This window comes from Gavia stellata, chromosome 2 (assembly GCF_030936135.1).
Source record: "Gavia stellata isolate bGavSte3 chromosome 2, bGavSte3.hap2, whole genome shotgun sequence".
NCBI lineage: Eukaryota > Metazoa > Chordata > Aves > Gaviiformes > Gaviidae > Gavia > Gavia stellata.
The window spans coordinates 65,932,455-65,950,615 of NC_082595.1; the positions used below are offsets into that span (position 1 = coordinate 65,932,455).

Sequence of the window (18,161 nt, forward strand, 5' to 3'; positions counted from 1 at the left end):
TCTAAGTAATTCTCCGAGCTTCTGTGGTTACATCTTTATCAGTAAGCAAAGGAAGGACTCAGGTTTCAGCAATGGCATGCAATCATCCATACAGTTTACTTGCTAACACATTCCCATTCACAGTTTTGGCCTATGCTACTTTCAAATAATGCCCAGATGTGGTCCAGAGAGACAGGAAGTGCTGGTAAGCACTGTGGGTGGGATAACCGGGGTGATGGAGCATTTAGTCATATGAAACATAAGCCACTCCATGTCACTTGTCCTCTGAACCAGAAAGCAAGCCCTGGACCCTAGCCTTTGAAATGTATATACATAGTCTTTGGGATCCACTGTGCTACTATCAAAATCAGTGAGAGTTTTCACATTGACTTCTACAGGAACATGACAGGACAATAATTTTTTGTCTTATTCAAGGTGACATTTGATACCAAAATGTTTCATCGTTTCTGATTATTCCATTATAATTCTCAACTGTACCAATTGATTGTACAAATATTTCAATTACTGCTAATGGAACACACAGGCTTTCTTCACGAAAGACCATGGTTAAAGGAATTCAAACACATGACTCATTTTAAGTTTGCATATAACTTCAACTGAACTACAAGGGTCTACTTGAGTACCTCGAGGTCTGTGTGAGCACAGGGACTCTGCTGAATTGCAGCTTCACATCCTGATGGAGGATAAATAGTTGAAGGGGTTTTTTTACTTCTGTAGTCTAGAAATCTTTCTCTCACCTTCAAATAAAAAACTGAAGCCTGGACATGAACTACCTATAAAACAATCAGTGGTTACTAATGGGATACCAGTGCTTCTTTCACTGATAGCACTGACAGTCAGGAACTCCCATCCTCACATGCTCGCCATCCCTGTGCCTCTTTCATAGCACTATCAATGAGCTGGAATTCACCCCTCCACATCTCCCATTTGATAAAACCTTGTCAGGGTACTGAGTATATCAGGTCTTCTCTCAGCTCAGGATTTCTTCCAGACTGTTTCCAAGAAATTGTGATTCTAGAAGTAGTATTTCAACAATGTAGGGACTAGATCCAAACTGCTTCTGGACATATGCAGTAAGTCATTCTTTTCTACAGAAATAGACTACGGATACTCCTTTCTCTCTTTTTCTCTGAGGAAAGACAATTATTCTAACTTTTTTGTTATCAAGGACCACTAACTTGACTTCATTCTGTATTTAACCCTGTCATTTGACTCAAATACACTGCTTCTAGGACAACATGGCCTACCTGAATCTAACCTATTATCTTCCCTCTGACCAGATTGTCAAAACAAATGTTTGCGACTTAAACAACATCAGAGAGATTCAGCTGCCTAAACGCCATTGTCTCAGAATTTTCAGATTTTGCAACATATTCAAGACATCTTTAGGGATGTGGTATATGTGATACAGGACATATGGGCAACTTGTATGTTTCTGTAAAGGCAGTTAGTGCATGCTCCTCTCCCATGTATATGCACAGCTTTCCATCAAGTTTCAATACTTACAAACACATCCCTTTCCACACAAATTAATCTGAAATGTAACTGTTAAGATTTTCTTCTTTAATTGTTCCTCATATCCACTGCTCTTCCCCAAGAGAAAGACAAACTTGGAAGTGATTTTAATGTCATTACCATAGGCTAACCTGTGCAGTTATTCCACCAGTGCCATTTGAATCTCATCCAGACTTCATGTGAGAAAAGCTTCAAAGCTAAAATCAATACCTGTCTTTCAAAATCCTCCTCAAAATTCACTTGCTTTGTAATGTAGACAGCAAACTGAAATGTGGTCCTGCCTAGGTAGCTGATGAACTATGACTGCTGAACCTGACTACTTAAGAATAGTACTCATTTTTCACATCATTTTCTTCACACCTCATAGAAATTTTCATCCTATTTAACTATTTAAACTGTTTAAATACTCCTTCTGAACTATGAACTCTTTAAAGCAAGCATTTGGTATTTGTTATGTAACAAGAAGGTATGACCCTTCTTGGCAATGCTCTCTGAAAGCTGTTCTGTGTTACAAGAAAGCCCAATTAAGCTTTCCATACCACCCAGAAATCTCCACTGCCTTCACTTGTGGAGCCATTTACATTCATGCATAGAGGCACAATACCATCATCTTCCTTGGTTTTGACATTTGCTTTTGCACAGGCACAAATGACTATGCAGTATGAAAGTCAGGATGATGAGGAAGGTGTTAAGAACATGAACAATCCCCATCAACATTTAAGCTGGAGGTAGAATTGGGCTTCTAGCAGCAACAGAACAGAAAGACATGAGGAGCCTCTGGTATCCATCTACCTAGCAACTTTATCTAATTACAGTTACATTTGAAGCAAGGTGAAAATTCCTTTCATTCCAGTAAATGAAGGGCATGCTGACCAGGATTTTGACATGATTAACTACTCACTCTCCTCATGCCCATTTAGAAGAAGGGAAGGGCAAGAAAGTAAGAGAGAGAAGTGTGTGGAGGATAAATATGACTAATTAAAAGCCTTTTTCAGATATTTTTGCAACTTAACATTAACTTTGCCATGCTCTGTGAGCACAACAAAGCAGTGCAATATACAAAATTCCGCTAACTACTTTCATTTTTCTTCTGGACAGGGCTCATTGGTTACATTGTGTCAGCCACAAAACCAGAGAATTTTCTAAAAGTGGTGGAATTCTTTCACAGGAACTTCTCTGAAACTGCATCACGCTATAAACCTTTCTAATTTTTATTCCAAAATATCTACCAAGAAAATTGCTCCAGAACATGAACTAATTACTGTAGTACCTGTTAGCTGAAAACTGTCTTCTATCACTGATGATGGTGCTCTGGTATAGAAACACTGTATCTCTACTTCTACAAAACAAATAAGTTAATAGCAAATAGGCATCCTATTCTGTGTAAATCTAAAGATATTTCTCATGGGAAAAGACAAGAACTTCTTTAAAGATCTGGGAGACTGGAAAGAAACTGTATAACTTTCTTCTGCTATCTACCACCTCACTATTTACCCCATGAAAAGTTTTCCTTGCAGCATTCCTGCTACACTAAGTTGAGGAAGGAAACTGAAATGGAAAGAGGCAGTAGCTCTGGGTGGTTTGCTATCTTTAGTCTGGTGAAATTATATGCATGATCCCATCAAGCTGAAGTAACATTGCCTTCATGGTTCTTACAACTAGAGGCTATCTGCTGTAAAGTCTTCAGGCAAGTCCTAATTGGCAAGTGTAGGTGCCACACATGTCTAATGGTCACGCAAAACAAACCGAAACATTACAATGAGAGCAAAGTGACAGAACAGGCCTATTTAATAAAAATTACTTATATTTAAACTCCTCTCTGACATGCTACAAGAATGATTAATGATGAACATTTTGAAATTTTAAAGGTTTATTATTTTCTAATAAAATCAATTTATCCCTTAGCTGATGTGGGATTTTTAACTACAATGCTGAAATTTTTCAATATTGTATAATTATTTCCCTGTAAGAATGATACCTTTGCTGTGAAAGACAGAACTTCTGATAATACTGTAATAAAAAAAAAGGCGCTCACCTTTGTACTTAAGTCCGAAAATGCATGATTAGGTTTACACTAAAGAAATTTCACCGTCATTAGAATTAACACAGTGTGATTTCCATAGATAAAACAGAAATGCTTGGAGGACACATTACTGATTTAGTTTCAGCATCAAAAACAATTACCATACTTCTTTTTTCAGACTGATTTCTGGTCAAGCCCTGTTAGTGCTTAAATGTCTCCTACTCTGTAATAAGTTAGAGACTGGAGACTTGCCTAAGCTAGGTAAACTTCCAGCTAGCAGCTAAATCAGAAAGATAAGCAGGAAACAAATAATTCTCATACTTCTGCCTACAGGAGCTTGTAGGGAACAATCTTACTTTTCTCCAGATATTGAATAACACTTAAAGTCAAGAAATATTCCCTATTTATTTCCTTATTTCTTTTAAAGATGTGCTTCTGGTTTGAAGTATAATGTTTAAACATGACCTGCGTCTAATATTTTCTTCCTCCAAAAAAGAAATTCTCTATCTTTCTAAGAGGTAAGGTTCTAGTAATTTATTTTGGTTTGGGGTTTTCTTTTTCTGTTTTGTTTTTCCTCCAATTTAGCTCTACTTACATATTTTCAGAATACAATGGATAATGATGATTGAGAGTCAGAGGAATTTAGGAAATTTGGTTTTAGCTAAATTTGCAGAAAATAAATTATTTCCAGCTCTGAAGTCAGAAAGTGACATTTAATGTAAATAAACCCTTATATTCTAACAGACATTTTATACAACTCCAAATAATCAGACATTTGACTATTCAGTTACAAATATCTAAAAGTAGCCTAAATTGTATCTGTATTATTATTACACAACAATACAAGGTCTGTTTTAGAGACTAAAAGAGTGAAATCCATAACATCCTTTCATTACCCAGGTTTTCCTATCCTTCAAGTAATCCTGAAACCTAAGAACTCAAAGGAGAACTCTGAAATACTATCCTACAGAAAGTGCTCTTCCTCTGAACATCTGTAGCTAGGATTTTCTACAAGGTTAATAACGATCATATCATATTGGCTTTGCTTTCAATAGTTTATGTCTCCCTCTTCTTTTAGATGATATAAAGAAATTTATTGCATATGGGTTCACATATTTAGCAAACAAATAATGCTCATTTTCATATGTTTGGCTCATTTAGAATAAAAACTGCCTTTCAATCCTTACAGCCATTTTTTATAGGTTTCTGGGCCCTCCACAAGCAAGGTAAATAGAAATCATGACTGCTAATGTTCCATATTCTATTCTATCACTATAACCCCTACATTTTTCTTGAGGAAACCTTTCACTGTTAAGTCAAGGTGTTCCAAGCAGGATGCATGTGTGAAATGACTTCAGTAAATAAAATGTCTCCTACCTCAGCTTTTCTGGTTTGATTTTTTTGGGGATAAAAAAACAGTTCAGTTGCTGGTTGAATTCATCTAATGATATATCAAGCAATCTGTAAATTCAGTCACAGATGCTAATGGAAAAGGAGTCAATCGGTTAACTTGCACACTTTCAAATTACTACTTGTATCCAATTATTAACAAAATCTTTTGACAGCACTGTGGTACCTTCTTGGATTCTTATTGACTCTATTCCCATTCCACTAGATTCTTGTGTTTTGTTCTTTAGGTTGGAGGACTATGAGGTTTTGCACATCTCATGAGAAAACTGCTGCTATGCATTATGGTGAAAGTTAAAATTTTCTTCTCCCCACTAATTCTATGCATGCCAGAGTAAAACACATGCAAAAAAACCCAAAATAAAGCAAATAAGCCTCCTTCCCCCTACCTCCAAAAACATAAGAGACACTGGTCTTTCTTAAAAGCATCATTTTAGCTTGAAAACACTCAGATTCATCTGTAGAGGAACATTTCTCTTCAGGCATGTTTAACATTATTCCATGCTATGATTTGCTAAATAAATATACAAAGTGCCAAGTCTAGACTTGCATCTTCTTTTCTTTTCTTGTCACACATTGGGGAAAAAAAATGTTTTGACAAAACAGAAAGAAATGACCCAATATCAGAAAAGAATGTTCAGCACTTTTTCTGGAGACTCAAATTTTTTTCAAGCAAACTACTTCATATAAGCAATCCAAAATTCTTCTCATGTACTGTATGTGCTGGTAATTAGCAAGGGCTGTTAAAAGTAAGAATGAATCACTGCATATGTTACCACAGTGTAAAGATCTTCCAGACTAAATGAAATTGTTCCTCAGACTGTTTTTTTACCTTTCTCAGCAAGGACTATGGTATTATTTACTAATGGATGGTAGCACAGTACATAGAGACTAACAAATCACTGTCTATGGTAGATATGAAACATTATTTTGTATGATGTTACAGAACACTTGACAAAACATTCTTCAGGTATTGACTCCCCTACAGAAGCTGTTTACCCAAGGCATTTGAAGACACTAAGTGAGGTAGATGAGATCTACCTTGCTTGTAGTTAAACCTAATTAAATAAAGACAATGCAAATTTCATAGGAGAAATGTCACTGTTTTGAGTGCTGAGATACTTTCAAAATCAAACTCCATAGTATGTATGCTTATAGTATTTTCAACTTGGTTATATATTGTGCAAAAAATCACAGAAAATTGGGCATGTAAACTGCAATATGAATATATGAGCTAGGATTGCATGTGTGTGAAAAGAAATGGCAATACACATGGTATAATACCTTCCAGTATCTCCCAGCTTGTTCTAAAGAAGAAGTGAATGCAAATGCAATTATTAAACTGTCATAGGTGGTTTGAAATGATTTAGAGAAACCGTGAATGGCAGATCTGTAGCAATGAACTATGTGAAACAGAATGAATCAAACAGAACAATTCTAGTCAGTCAAAACTCAAAATGGAAGAAGGCCAGAGAGTAAACTCATTATTTCAGAAGCTATTCACCAATGAAAACTCTAAAGATTTTATTAGTGAAGATGGTTTATCCAGCTGAATCCTCTCTAAGAGCTTTAGTGAACAGCCTTTGGATCCTGAGATACAAGACACTATTAAGATTCAAAAGGATATATAAGATCCTGACATATTTGGGCACTGAAATATTCAGTGTAACATGTAAATAAGAAACTGAGAACAAGAGAAATAGTATGAAAAATACCTCAACATGAGTTTTGATACAATTTTCCATAAACGCCTCTCAGACTCTATTAAAGATTGTGTTACAAACAACAAGTTTAAGTAAATGAGAATTAAGAGATTGAATTGCTGGTAGTAAGACTCAACAAACTCCTTAAGGATGAACAGAGTTATGATTCAGTTCAGACATTCAAAATACCTAGGTTCTTGGATAATTAGCGATGAATTGAAGAACCTTGTGATGGCTTTCAGAATAATGAGAAAAAAAATAACAGAAAGGATGGAGTTTTTAGGCCACCTTCAATTGTACACAGCATAAGGATACTACTATACTACTCATTTAAAAAAAAGAAGCCATTTTCTGATTAGGTTAATCAACCAAGTAACAAGAATTAACATAAAACATACTGATGGAGCAAGTGCTGCAAACAGATGCATATTACAAGGTGGTTTCCTTGTGGCAGAATTTACCAGACCTACTGCTTTGTTTCCTGAGAAGGCTCTACACACATCTTAACTCTGCAGAAGACAAAGTTTGGCTAGACCTCCACAAAAAAAAAAAAAAAAAAAAAAAAATCAATTTCTTGACAGAAGAATCCAGAATTGATCAGGTATGTTGAAGTGAGCATATTTTTCTTCTTTAAAGTGCATACAGAGATTTAGCCAATGAGGGGGTAATATATCTTCTATTGGACTGCTAAGGCAGGTGAGTTATGAGTTCTTCGGCCATCCTCAGTTAAAACATTACCGTTGTTTTGCTGGCAGTGGTTTCTTCTTATATTTGATGCATGGTAAGTAGTATCAGGGATGTCAGACTGATCTACCACCAATATAGCAAGGCCTCAGAGTACTGTTTTTTCCCCCTAAAATCTAAGGAGGTTATTTGTGCTAAAACCAGTAAAAGACAAGGACTTTTCTCTTACTGTAATCTCGAACAGTATTCTAATAGAGGCTATTATGTAGATACTGTGCTTGTATGTAGATTTGGAGACGTCTTGATATTCTTACCTCTCTTTGAAGAGTTGAAGGAGATAGATTGAGAGCATTCAGAAGTGATTCAAGAGAATCCTGAGGGGTTAGAATGAGGAATCCATACCAAGTTGTTTGTTTATATATCAGAGATTCTATAAACTGACACAGAACCCAGATAAATCTGTTGTGGAGGAGGTCAGAGACATCAACGCATCTTTCTGGGTGTTGAGATGCAAAGTGAGAGATTGCTGCTTAACTCACTGCTATACATGTCTTTCATATATCCTCATTCACAACATTTAGACTTTATAGCACAGATTGCGATCTGTGTCATAACTTCTCAAAATAATTACACAACTTAGATGATGACCTAAGAAAGCATTATAATTCCAGTATGTTTTACATTTTTGATATAGAAAAAAGATGGAACATAAGATCTGTGTGCTGACCACAGAAAATTAAACTTAAATACTATCAGATTATGCAGATTTATGGTAATATTAGCAGCATACAGCACAGCAAACTCCCATTCTGTTTAATCAACACATTTTGTGAAAAGTGATACCCAGAAATATCTAGGCATATTTGAAATATCATGTGCAAGTCTTCCTTACAACATCTCCAGTGACTGCTGTCCAGGTAAGATGATTGTACAATTTTGTTGCTATAACATATAACAAGATAGACTAAGTGAAAAACATGTGCTTAATAATTTGCTTATGAGTGCAAAAAATTAAGATGTAATTGAGGTATCTTCTTTATATTAACCTCAGTTATTGAAATTCTATTTAAATGATAGAAATATAAAATTAAAACTTTCCAGGTCTGATGTAAAGCAGAAGAAATTTAGTTCAGAAAGTGAGCTTTTTAGAACATTCTCACATAATACTAGGATTTCTTGGTACAGCTACACAAACATAATAAAAATAATATTATTATTAATAAAAAGCTAGAAAAGCCATTGAAAAGAGGGAAAGATTCTTGTCATGCAATCTGCCTGGTTCACTTGGCAAAAAAACCCAGTGTTCCAGAGGCTGGCACAGTTGCTCTCTGCTGACAATAAAGATGATCCCTAGCGTTAACAAGGATTTGCTTTTTAACCAGAAAAAGTATATGAAAAGAAGCAGACTATACAGAATCTTTTGGAAGCAATCAACTAAGGGTCATAAGCTGCAACTTGGTTTAACTGAAATAAAAATCTCTGACTTTGAAATAATTGTTATGGAACAGGTTTGGAAGGTGTGTAATTTTTGGCATGCTTTTATCCTTGTCTATTTACATTGTATTTTATAGTCAAGTGACAATATCCCCACTTGCATTACAACTGGAGGCAAAACTAAATTTTTGCATTACAACTGAGGCAAAATTATCTTAAAACTATTAGATAGCAGGAGAGGCAGATTTCAGGGTTGCCATCTGGATTGCCCTATTGGCTGATGAATCGATTCCTGAAAACACCTCATAACATATACTGTAGGTCTCTAGGGAGGCCTCAGGAGATAAGATTCTTGTAGGAAGAATGCTTGTTAAGAATAAAGGGCGAATATGCTAACTCCCTAATGAATAAATATCAACATAGTAATTTAGTAACCAGAGCTCCATAGTAACTGGAAAAGTAGTTCCCTCTTATTCTGCCATTAATTCCTTTCCATCAAGATAGTTTTCAAGTAGTTTGAAAATCAGTCAGACAAGCTCAAGGACAGAAATCAGCTGATCAAGAAATATGAAATAAAAATGAAGACTGATGAGATGTAAAAGGATATGCATGCACTCCAGAGAGAGATAATGCTCAGGCGTCTGTTCAAGTCTGAAGCAGCAGGCTATTCCTAAGCTTCTTCACAGAGAAAAGATTAAGATAAATGTGTGGAGACATTTTAGAAACTCTTGTCTTCTTTTATTATGTTTTATTCCAGCTGGTAAGAGGAAAATATAATTTGGTGATGAGGCAATGTTCATTGTGCTTTTATCACTGTTTACAAAGAAATGGAAAAATAGTTGATACTAAATGCTTTGACAGCTGAAACCAGTACAAGGGCTTGACTTATGAGAAGTAGGATAGCATAATTCCACTGAACGAAGGAAAAAGCAGGAAGTCCTAATATACAGAATGTGGTACAAGTAAAGGTGAATCAACCCCTTAAAAATGATAACCCATGATTCAATATTAGCAATTAGTGCAGTGAGCACAGTTTCATGTATATTTACACAATATTCACTGATACTCCAGACACTCAATATAAGAAGCATAAGAGCTCATTAGTGGACCATTTTATCCAGGGTAGTTTATCTGCTTCACAGCTGATCTGTAAAGTTGAAGCATCATGCTAAGGCAGGTTTATCTCTTCCAGTTATGAAGAAAGGTCACTTAAGAGTAAACTGCTTTATGTCAGACAGACATGTTCACCACAAACAGACCTAACTACACAGAGAAATACTTCAATAACTTGAAATCCAGTAAATTGAGTGGGAAGTGATTGGATAAAAATATTTAAGCAGTTTAGCCTCCAATCTGTGTTTCCAGAAAAGATTCTTGAACACATAGATGTTTAAATTCTTACATAAAAGACTCCAAAAAATATAATACAATCATGAGGAAAGCCAGCTGAAGATTAATTTCAAAAGTTATTAATTGGAAGACCTATGTAAATCAAACATATTTAGCATTTTTAAAAGTATGAAACTGATTTTCTTCATATTGCCTATGCAGAATGGGAAGTATCCTCCAGTTACCAACACATCAGATTTTGCAGAAACCAAAAATAGGGAACAGCTGTTTCACGTACACAGACTAATGGAAAAGAAGGGACAGTATGTGTCTATGAAGTTGGTACACAACACTGTAAGAAATCAGCATGTTTCTTAGAAATGAAACAATGGTTTGCACCAACAGACAGAAATGAAAAGAAATTCCACTAATGGAGTTTTTTCATTATACAGATCAGAAGATTTTGTGTACTTGACAGAACTCCAGAAAGGACTTGGCACACTTCACTCCAGTGTTACATTTTCCTTCTAATCACATGTAAACTGTGAATTTAACTGGGATTCTAAATCAAAGAAACAAGTAAAGGCAGAGGCAAAAAGGGAAGATATTGGAATTTGAATGCAACAAGACATCAGATGACACAAGACACTGCTAGCAGTGACACAAAGACACTGCTAGCTAGCATCAGAAACAGATCTATTACCGTTGCCACAAGGGAAAAAAATGCTGTATGACTTTCTCAGTTCACAGAAAAGTAATAGGCTTAGTGTCAAGCAGACTGGGTTTATCTATGAGTCATCAGCCTGTCCGACAAAGAAAAGAACTTTCAGAGACTAACCACCATAACTACTTAGATTCAACAATCACAACAAACAAGATTAAGAGGTTTTTATAGAGAGAGAGAAATCACAGCCTACTATAATTCCCCACAAAGAATGACAATTAAAGAAAACACTGTGTATAACACATATATTTTCATCCTATCCACAACGCAAAATCTGTAACACCCACATAAATAGATGACTCATCGTTTTGGGGGGGACTACAAGAGGAAAATGACATAGACAAGCCCTCCAGCTAACAAATAAATCTCTCTCCTAGCTTTTTGTCTTGTTGAGTATGTAAAGATTCCAGCTCTTTATATCTGGTTCTCAAATTGGAAGGAAAATCCAATGCTCTTTCAAATAAAGGAAAAGACTAAGAAAGATTTATATTACCTTTTTTCCCCCATGTATGCCTAATACGTTACTCTATGAAAGTCCTTTCAGCAATTCTTTCTCAAAGATTCTTGAACCTTTTACTAATTTCTTCATCTTTCCCTAAATAGGACCATACCAGTAATTAATGGGTGAAATCCAAGTACCAGAATGAACTGTACTTTCCGTTTTCAATGTACCAAACTCTTACATTCCAACACTGTCTGGAAGACATGGTAAAACAATAAAATCACGAAACATTTGACACAAAAATGGGAGGTTTAAATCTAAAAATAAATATTCTACACTGAATAATCTGATGAGCTGTAATTACAAAACATCATATCATAAATGGCATACTAAGTACTGCTCCGAACATAGATACAACTTATTATGAAACACATAGTAATTATTATGAAACACTGGTAGTTAAACACTCATTATGGAAGGATTGTTATGAAATAGAGATCTTCTTAATAAGACATTCTAGGTGGAACCTATTAATTTAGCAGTATACAGTCCAACAGTTTCACGACACCAGGACTGAAAACTACATCATCAGCTGGGCAATACCTAACATAACCTGTACTGAAAATACATAGTCAGGACTATGCTGGAAAATCCTCTTCACTATCACACTTCAGTTAGCAGTATCTCCCTTTACATGACAGATACATTTTGTGAATTATATTTGCAAAAGGCTCTTTTACTTTTAAATAATGTTCTTTTCTCTATTATTCAGCAGATTACATTTTTAACATAGACCTGTTTCCCTATATGAACTATAGTGTTAGAAAATGCTATCACATACTATTAAGTCATTCTGCATTATGAATAAAACCTGTAGATTGTCTTACATAATCCTACACCATTTATTTCTAAATGTGTTTATCAATATTTGATCATACAAGTTAAGAGGTATTGAACTTAGGCATAAAAAAGTTATTTTATACAACTCTACAAAAAATCAAACTCCTCTGCTCGGTATAAAAAGTATTTCATATTGCTTTACAACGAAGATAATAAGGAATTTATGGTGCTGGTCACAAAAACAGACAAGTGAAAAAAAGTTCAGCAATACTGGTCTACTGTGTGGTGCTTCTGTTTAAAACTAAACATTCTTTCCAGCTCTGCTAGTAAGATCAAGTGTCTGAGTAGCTTAATTAAAAAAAGGCTTAAAGAAAACGTATCTTTCCTACAAAATATCACAAGACACATTTTCAAAGCACAAGTAAGAACTCAGCCATACAACTCCCACTAACATTACTGGGAGCTGCCTGTCAAAAGCACTGTGCATCATGCTGAGAATGTCCTTCAGTGATAACAATAGGGTTAAAACTTTTGGACATACACATAAATATTTTACATCAGGTGTTTCACAAGATAACATTTGTGATTTATGATCAGCTGTGCTTTCAGAAATACCTGTATCACAGGAACACCTCAAAAATGAGTTTACTCTGGTTATACAGTCCATTAAAATCTACTGTTCTTTCAAGAAACTCTGAACATAAGTCTGGCTCTTTAAAGCAGACTTTTAAAGAAGGCACACAAATGAAGTTATTCATTACAGGGTAAGTTTCAGTGTTATCTATATTACTTCAATACCTCATGTACTTTATGTACAGGTGATCTTGCTAAATTACTTTTAGACCGGTTACTAAAAATATTACCTCCCCCCTTAATAGAGGAATGATACGTCTTCTCCAAAATGAAGTGGATAATATCAAAGAAAGATGGAGAACCCTGATATCAACTACAGTGTAATAGGAAAAGAAAAATATGAAGACTCTACTGTGTACCCCAGAATGAAATCATAAAAATCTTGGGGCTGAAGTCAGATTGCATTATCAAGTCAAACATACGCTTCTAAAAATCATTGCTATAGACAAAAAAAAAAAAATCTTATTAAAGGGATAAAATCCAATATAGTTTATATGTATTTGATTAAAAAAAATTTAAAAGTGACTACTAGGAGAAATCTGCAAAAAAGATTACATTTACACCCCTGGGAATCTCTAATTTACTGTTCTGAATATTTTTTTCCTGTGACAGCAAAGTCAAAGTTACAACAAGTAAGACTATGTTTCTGTGAGCAGCATCCTGGAGTCAGTCCCAATTACTTAACAATGAAAAGGTAAATATAATGGGAATTTCTGACAAAAGATTTTTTTCTGCTTGTCTGTGTTGAAGAAAACAGATAAAAAGGTGAGCCCTATATATCAAATCAATTTATAACTTAACAATTGTTTCACTGAGTTCCTTAACACCAAAAGCTCAAGTGAACATGCTTCCAAATACATTCCAATCTGGGACTTTAAAATATGTGAGTTATCTCAGGGGTTTTATCTAGCACACAATTAAAAACTAAATATTGTTACCCTACTTCTAAGATAATAATCTACACAAACTTGTTTTGTAACAGGTAGAGGCCCAACTTGGACATCGAGGATTAACATGGGCAGCTAAGTACTCAATTTGAGATTAAGCACCATAGCATCAAATGAAATCAGGCTAACAAAATAAAATATGTCACCCCCTGTCTTTCTAAACACAGCATGGCTGAGAAAAGACATTTCATAAACTTTCTGGTGTTTAAATTTGTAAATAAAAGGAGAAAGCTAGCTAGCATACTCAAGACTTAGCATAACAAACTGGAGACTTAGTATGGCAGTGGAGAAAATTAATAGTGAGAACCCTCATCATTAATTATTCTTCTGTACATCATGAAGTTAAAATATAAGAGTATGAAAGTAAGAAATTTTTTGTGACTTTTGACAATTATTAGTAAGAAAAAGATGATAACAATTGCCAAAAAAATCACAAAAGTTGACATGTTACCTGGCTATGACAAAGAGCACACAACTGACACCCAAGTAAGCCAGCAGAATATACATCCAGATATCAGGGGAGAGAGGATTCAGGAAGGAGAAGACGCCCGGGTTTGTACCATTGGGCTTGCGGTACAAAATACTTATTCCAAGAGTCATAAAGGGCTTGGAAAAGTCGATGACCTTCTCTCGAACATAGGTAATTGCCAATGGTGCAACTGCAAGGTCAGCTTTCTGTTAACAGAAATACAAAAAGAGAAATAGGCCGTAAGTCAGAAGAAACAGGTTGAAGCAGACAATCAGATTAAGCAAAACACAAACTTTACATGGAGAAGGTTTGTTCTTGTACTAGGTAGGCTGAAATTTAAAACTCTCTTCTCCCTATAAATAAGGAAACAGATTTATTCTACTTCCTGTTTGCTAAACAGATATAGCAGCATTCAGAGAAAATCAGAAGCGCTATTACAGAGATAGAAGCAAAGAAAAATATTGCATCTTGCAGAAAACATGAACATCCTTTATCACATCTTTTAAAACATTTTATAATGTACATATCAATGTATGTCTTCTCTTTGTTATTCCTTCACTGTGCTCTTTAGAAGCTAATACATCTGTGAAGCAGATGTGAATATGCTTGTACAAGTGTAACGAAAGGGCCAGGAAGCAGTTTTGCTTATTTTAGCATAAAAGTATCGGTACAAAATGAAGAACATTTTAAAATGGGAAGTGCTACACCTGAAAGGTTGCTACAGGGAGTAAGTTCTAACAAAGTACAACTGTCCTTAGTTTGCAGAAATCACTATGAAACTTGAAGATAACTGAGTATTAATCAATTGCAGCATTTAAAATAAAATCATACAATGGAATTATTTTTTCAATTTACATTTTGTTTTAGTTATTATGGCAATAATTCATAGGAGATTAGTAAATTATCTACACTATTTTTTATTCAAAACTTAATGGAAATAATACTGACAAGAAATCTACAGCATCTACTTTTTAATCTCAACAACTCTTGAAAGACTACTGTGCATGTGTATGTATGTGTACATGTGTGTGTGTGTACATGTGCACATATGAAAGAGGGAAGTTCAGACCAAGAAGTTATACAGTACAAAACTTGGCAAGTTGTAAACTAAGAATTCCTTGAAAACTATACATAAATATGGGTATGCAATGACAGAAATGATATAGCTACCATGAAATACTGTTGTTCAAGTAACATAGCTGCAAATAACACCATTTTCAGAATGCCTGTTCCAAACCAAGATCCAGAGATTTTATTCCTGATAAAATCATATAAATTCATATATTTATATCTTTTATTTTGCTCAGTTGGTATTGTGTATACTGTGTAACACTCAAAATCCCACACAATGTCATAGCATTTCAATGTTCCCTATTTTTTGTTGTCTCACCTTCCACAAAGTTCTACTATACTCTATTGTTGTTATGAGCATTTGTCATACCATTAGATCTACTCTAGTAAAGTACTTCTATCACAGAATCACAGAATCACTAAGGTTCGAAAAGACCTGTAAGATCATCAAGTCCAACCATTAAAAAAAACCCCAAAACAAACAAACAAACAAACAAAAAACCACCACACAAACAAACAAACTACACCACACACCACCATGCCCATCAAGCCACATCCCACAATGCCACATCCACACGCTCCTTGAATACCTCCAGGGAGGGTGACTCCACCACCTCCCTGGGCAGTCTATCCCAGTGTGTTACCACTCTCTCATTAAAGAAATTTTTCCTAATATCCAGTCTGAATCTCCCCTGGCACAACTTGAGGCCATTTCCTCTTGTCCTGTCGCTAGTCACTTGGGAGAAGAGACCAACACCCACCTCTCTGCAACCTCCTTTCAGGCGGTTGTAGAGAGCGATGAGGTCTCCCCTCAGCCTCCTCTTCTCCAGGCTAAACAACCCCAGTTCCCTCAGCTGCTCCTCGTAAGACTTGTGCTCCAGACCCCTCACCAGCTTCGTCGCCCTTCTCTGGACACGCTCCAGCACCTCAATGTCTTTCTTGTAGTGAGGGGACCAAAACTGAACACAGGATTCGAGGTGCAGCCTCACCAGCACTGAGTACAGGGGCACGATCACCTCCCTACTCCTGCTGGCCACACTATTTCTGATACAGGCCAGGATGCCGTTGGCCTTCTTGGCCACCTGGGCACACTGCTGGCTCATCTTCAGCCAGCTGTCAATCAACACCCCCAGGTCCTTTTCTGCAGGGCAGCTTTCCAGCCACTCGTCCCCAAGCCTGTAGCATTGCCTGGGGTTGCTGTGGCCAAAGTGCAGAACGCTGCACTTGGCACGTAACTTCTATGTTACAATGTGAAACTGTTGGCACTGTTCATTTAATTTAGTAAGGGTTTACTGGTCAAAAACGTGACATATGCTTCATTTCCATTGGTACTTGGAACTTATAGGTATTATTCAGACCAGCAAGGCTTTATTCCCCAGCAGCTGAGTTTTTATGGATTGCATATTATTGATGATATTCCAGCTGATGCAGAAAGAAAATGGTAAAGTAAGAAACTAAAACTAGTTTGGATTAAAAGTTATAGGTCAACATGTAGAAGTTTGAGAAACATAACAACTCAGGCTATTAGTTTGAGAGGCAACTAGCAGTCCTAACCCTAAGAGTCTGAATCCAACTCACTAGAGACTGTCAGAAGATGCAGCTGGCCAAAGATAGAGAAAATAGATCTTTTGGAAGGCTATTGGCAGTTGTGAATTTTGGTCCTAAAACATTAACAGAGCCTTAATGAATAACAAATCATTTCTTTTAAGAAATACTATAGGAAATCCAACCCTTGGTCACTAGATGAAGACAAAATGGTATGCAAGTGAATGTAGGTTGTAACTATCTCCAGTAGGGAAGTTGCAGATGAAATTAGAAAAATAAATCAGAAAAGAAATTAGAACAAGAAATAATGCATGGCTCTCATGACAGAACAGGACAATCAAATATCCCAATCTTGGAGGCACAGGTCCAAAATATAGGTCCATATCTTGAAATCTCAAGAGCTTTAGTAACTCTGTTTCAATATTCTTCAACTAGTGTATCACCATAAGAACAAAAATTAAACATCTCAACAAAAATAATATGCAGTCTTTACTAACTGAGGAAACAAAATGTGCTAAAATGACTGACATAAAAATGCAATACTGCCACATGTAACCACTTTTGCTAATTAGAGATATGTTATCTCCAAAATATTAAATTGTCTTGGCAATTGTTTCATTCTCAAATGGCACTACTTGAAAGTAAGAGAAATAAGGGGCCAAGTTTCCAAAAGTGCAGTGCCAGGGTCTCCTACACTCTTCTACAATGAAGAAATATGAATAAGAGAATACTCTTTAGTTAATTTCTTAGGATGAATTGGAGACAAATGGTGTAAAATTAGGATTTTATCAATCTACTTTTATCAACATTTACAAATGAGTACATCCTAAAATGGCTTTCTGATAAGTTCCATAACAAAAGAATATTTGTCTTACTTGGCAATGATGTATAATTCAATTTTTTAGAAGGAATGTATGTATGATTCTATTTTTTAAAGGAAAAAAAGATTTATCTATCTGAAAGAATAATCCTAATTAGCACTTACTCTTGACCTTAGAGTACTTGAGATGAAGGCCTTTTTATGACAGCATCCAAGGACTGGTGAGGATAAGCTAGTTGCTACAGAGAAAAATTCTGCACCAACCACATTACTTTTAACAGGACATTCTCAGTAGTACTTGATCTTCCACCTTCACCCTCCACCTTAAAGGGTAATGATATTTTCTCCTTTCATACTAGCATATGAACTCTCAGTATGGTCTGCTTTCTACATTACTGCAGAACTCTGTGAGCAGGGATTGCTAGACCTTCCCTTCTTTTTGTGCCATATGAGGACTGCACATACTCTCTTCACAGCCTTGTAAAAGTTTCCCTGTCTTGCTGCCATGTGCAGTTGTAGGATGTTCACTCACCAGCAAACAACTCAAGGTATACATGATTTATTTCTGCTAGAGA

The 18,161-nt window shown here is 35.6% G+C and overlaps 1 protein-coding gene across 1 annotated transcript in view; it reads right to left on the reverse strand.

Moving 5' to 3' along the window:
• The window catches only part of GRIK2 (glutamate ionotropic receptor kainate type subunit 2), a 430,922-nt gene that overhangs the window by 136,663 nt on the left and 276,098 nt on the right, over positions 1-18,161 (reverse strand). The window contains exon 11 of the mRNA XM_059835498.1: positions 14,133-14,356. Coding sequence (XP_059691481.1) covers positions 14,133-14,356 — 224 coding nt within the window. The remainder of the gene's footprint in view (positions 1-14,132; positions 14,357-18,161) is intronic.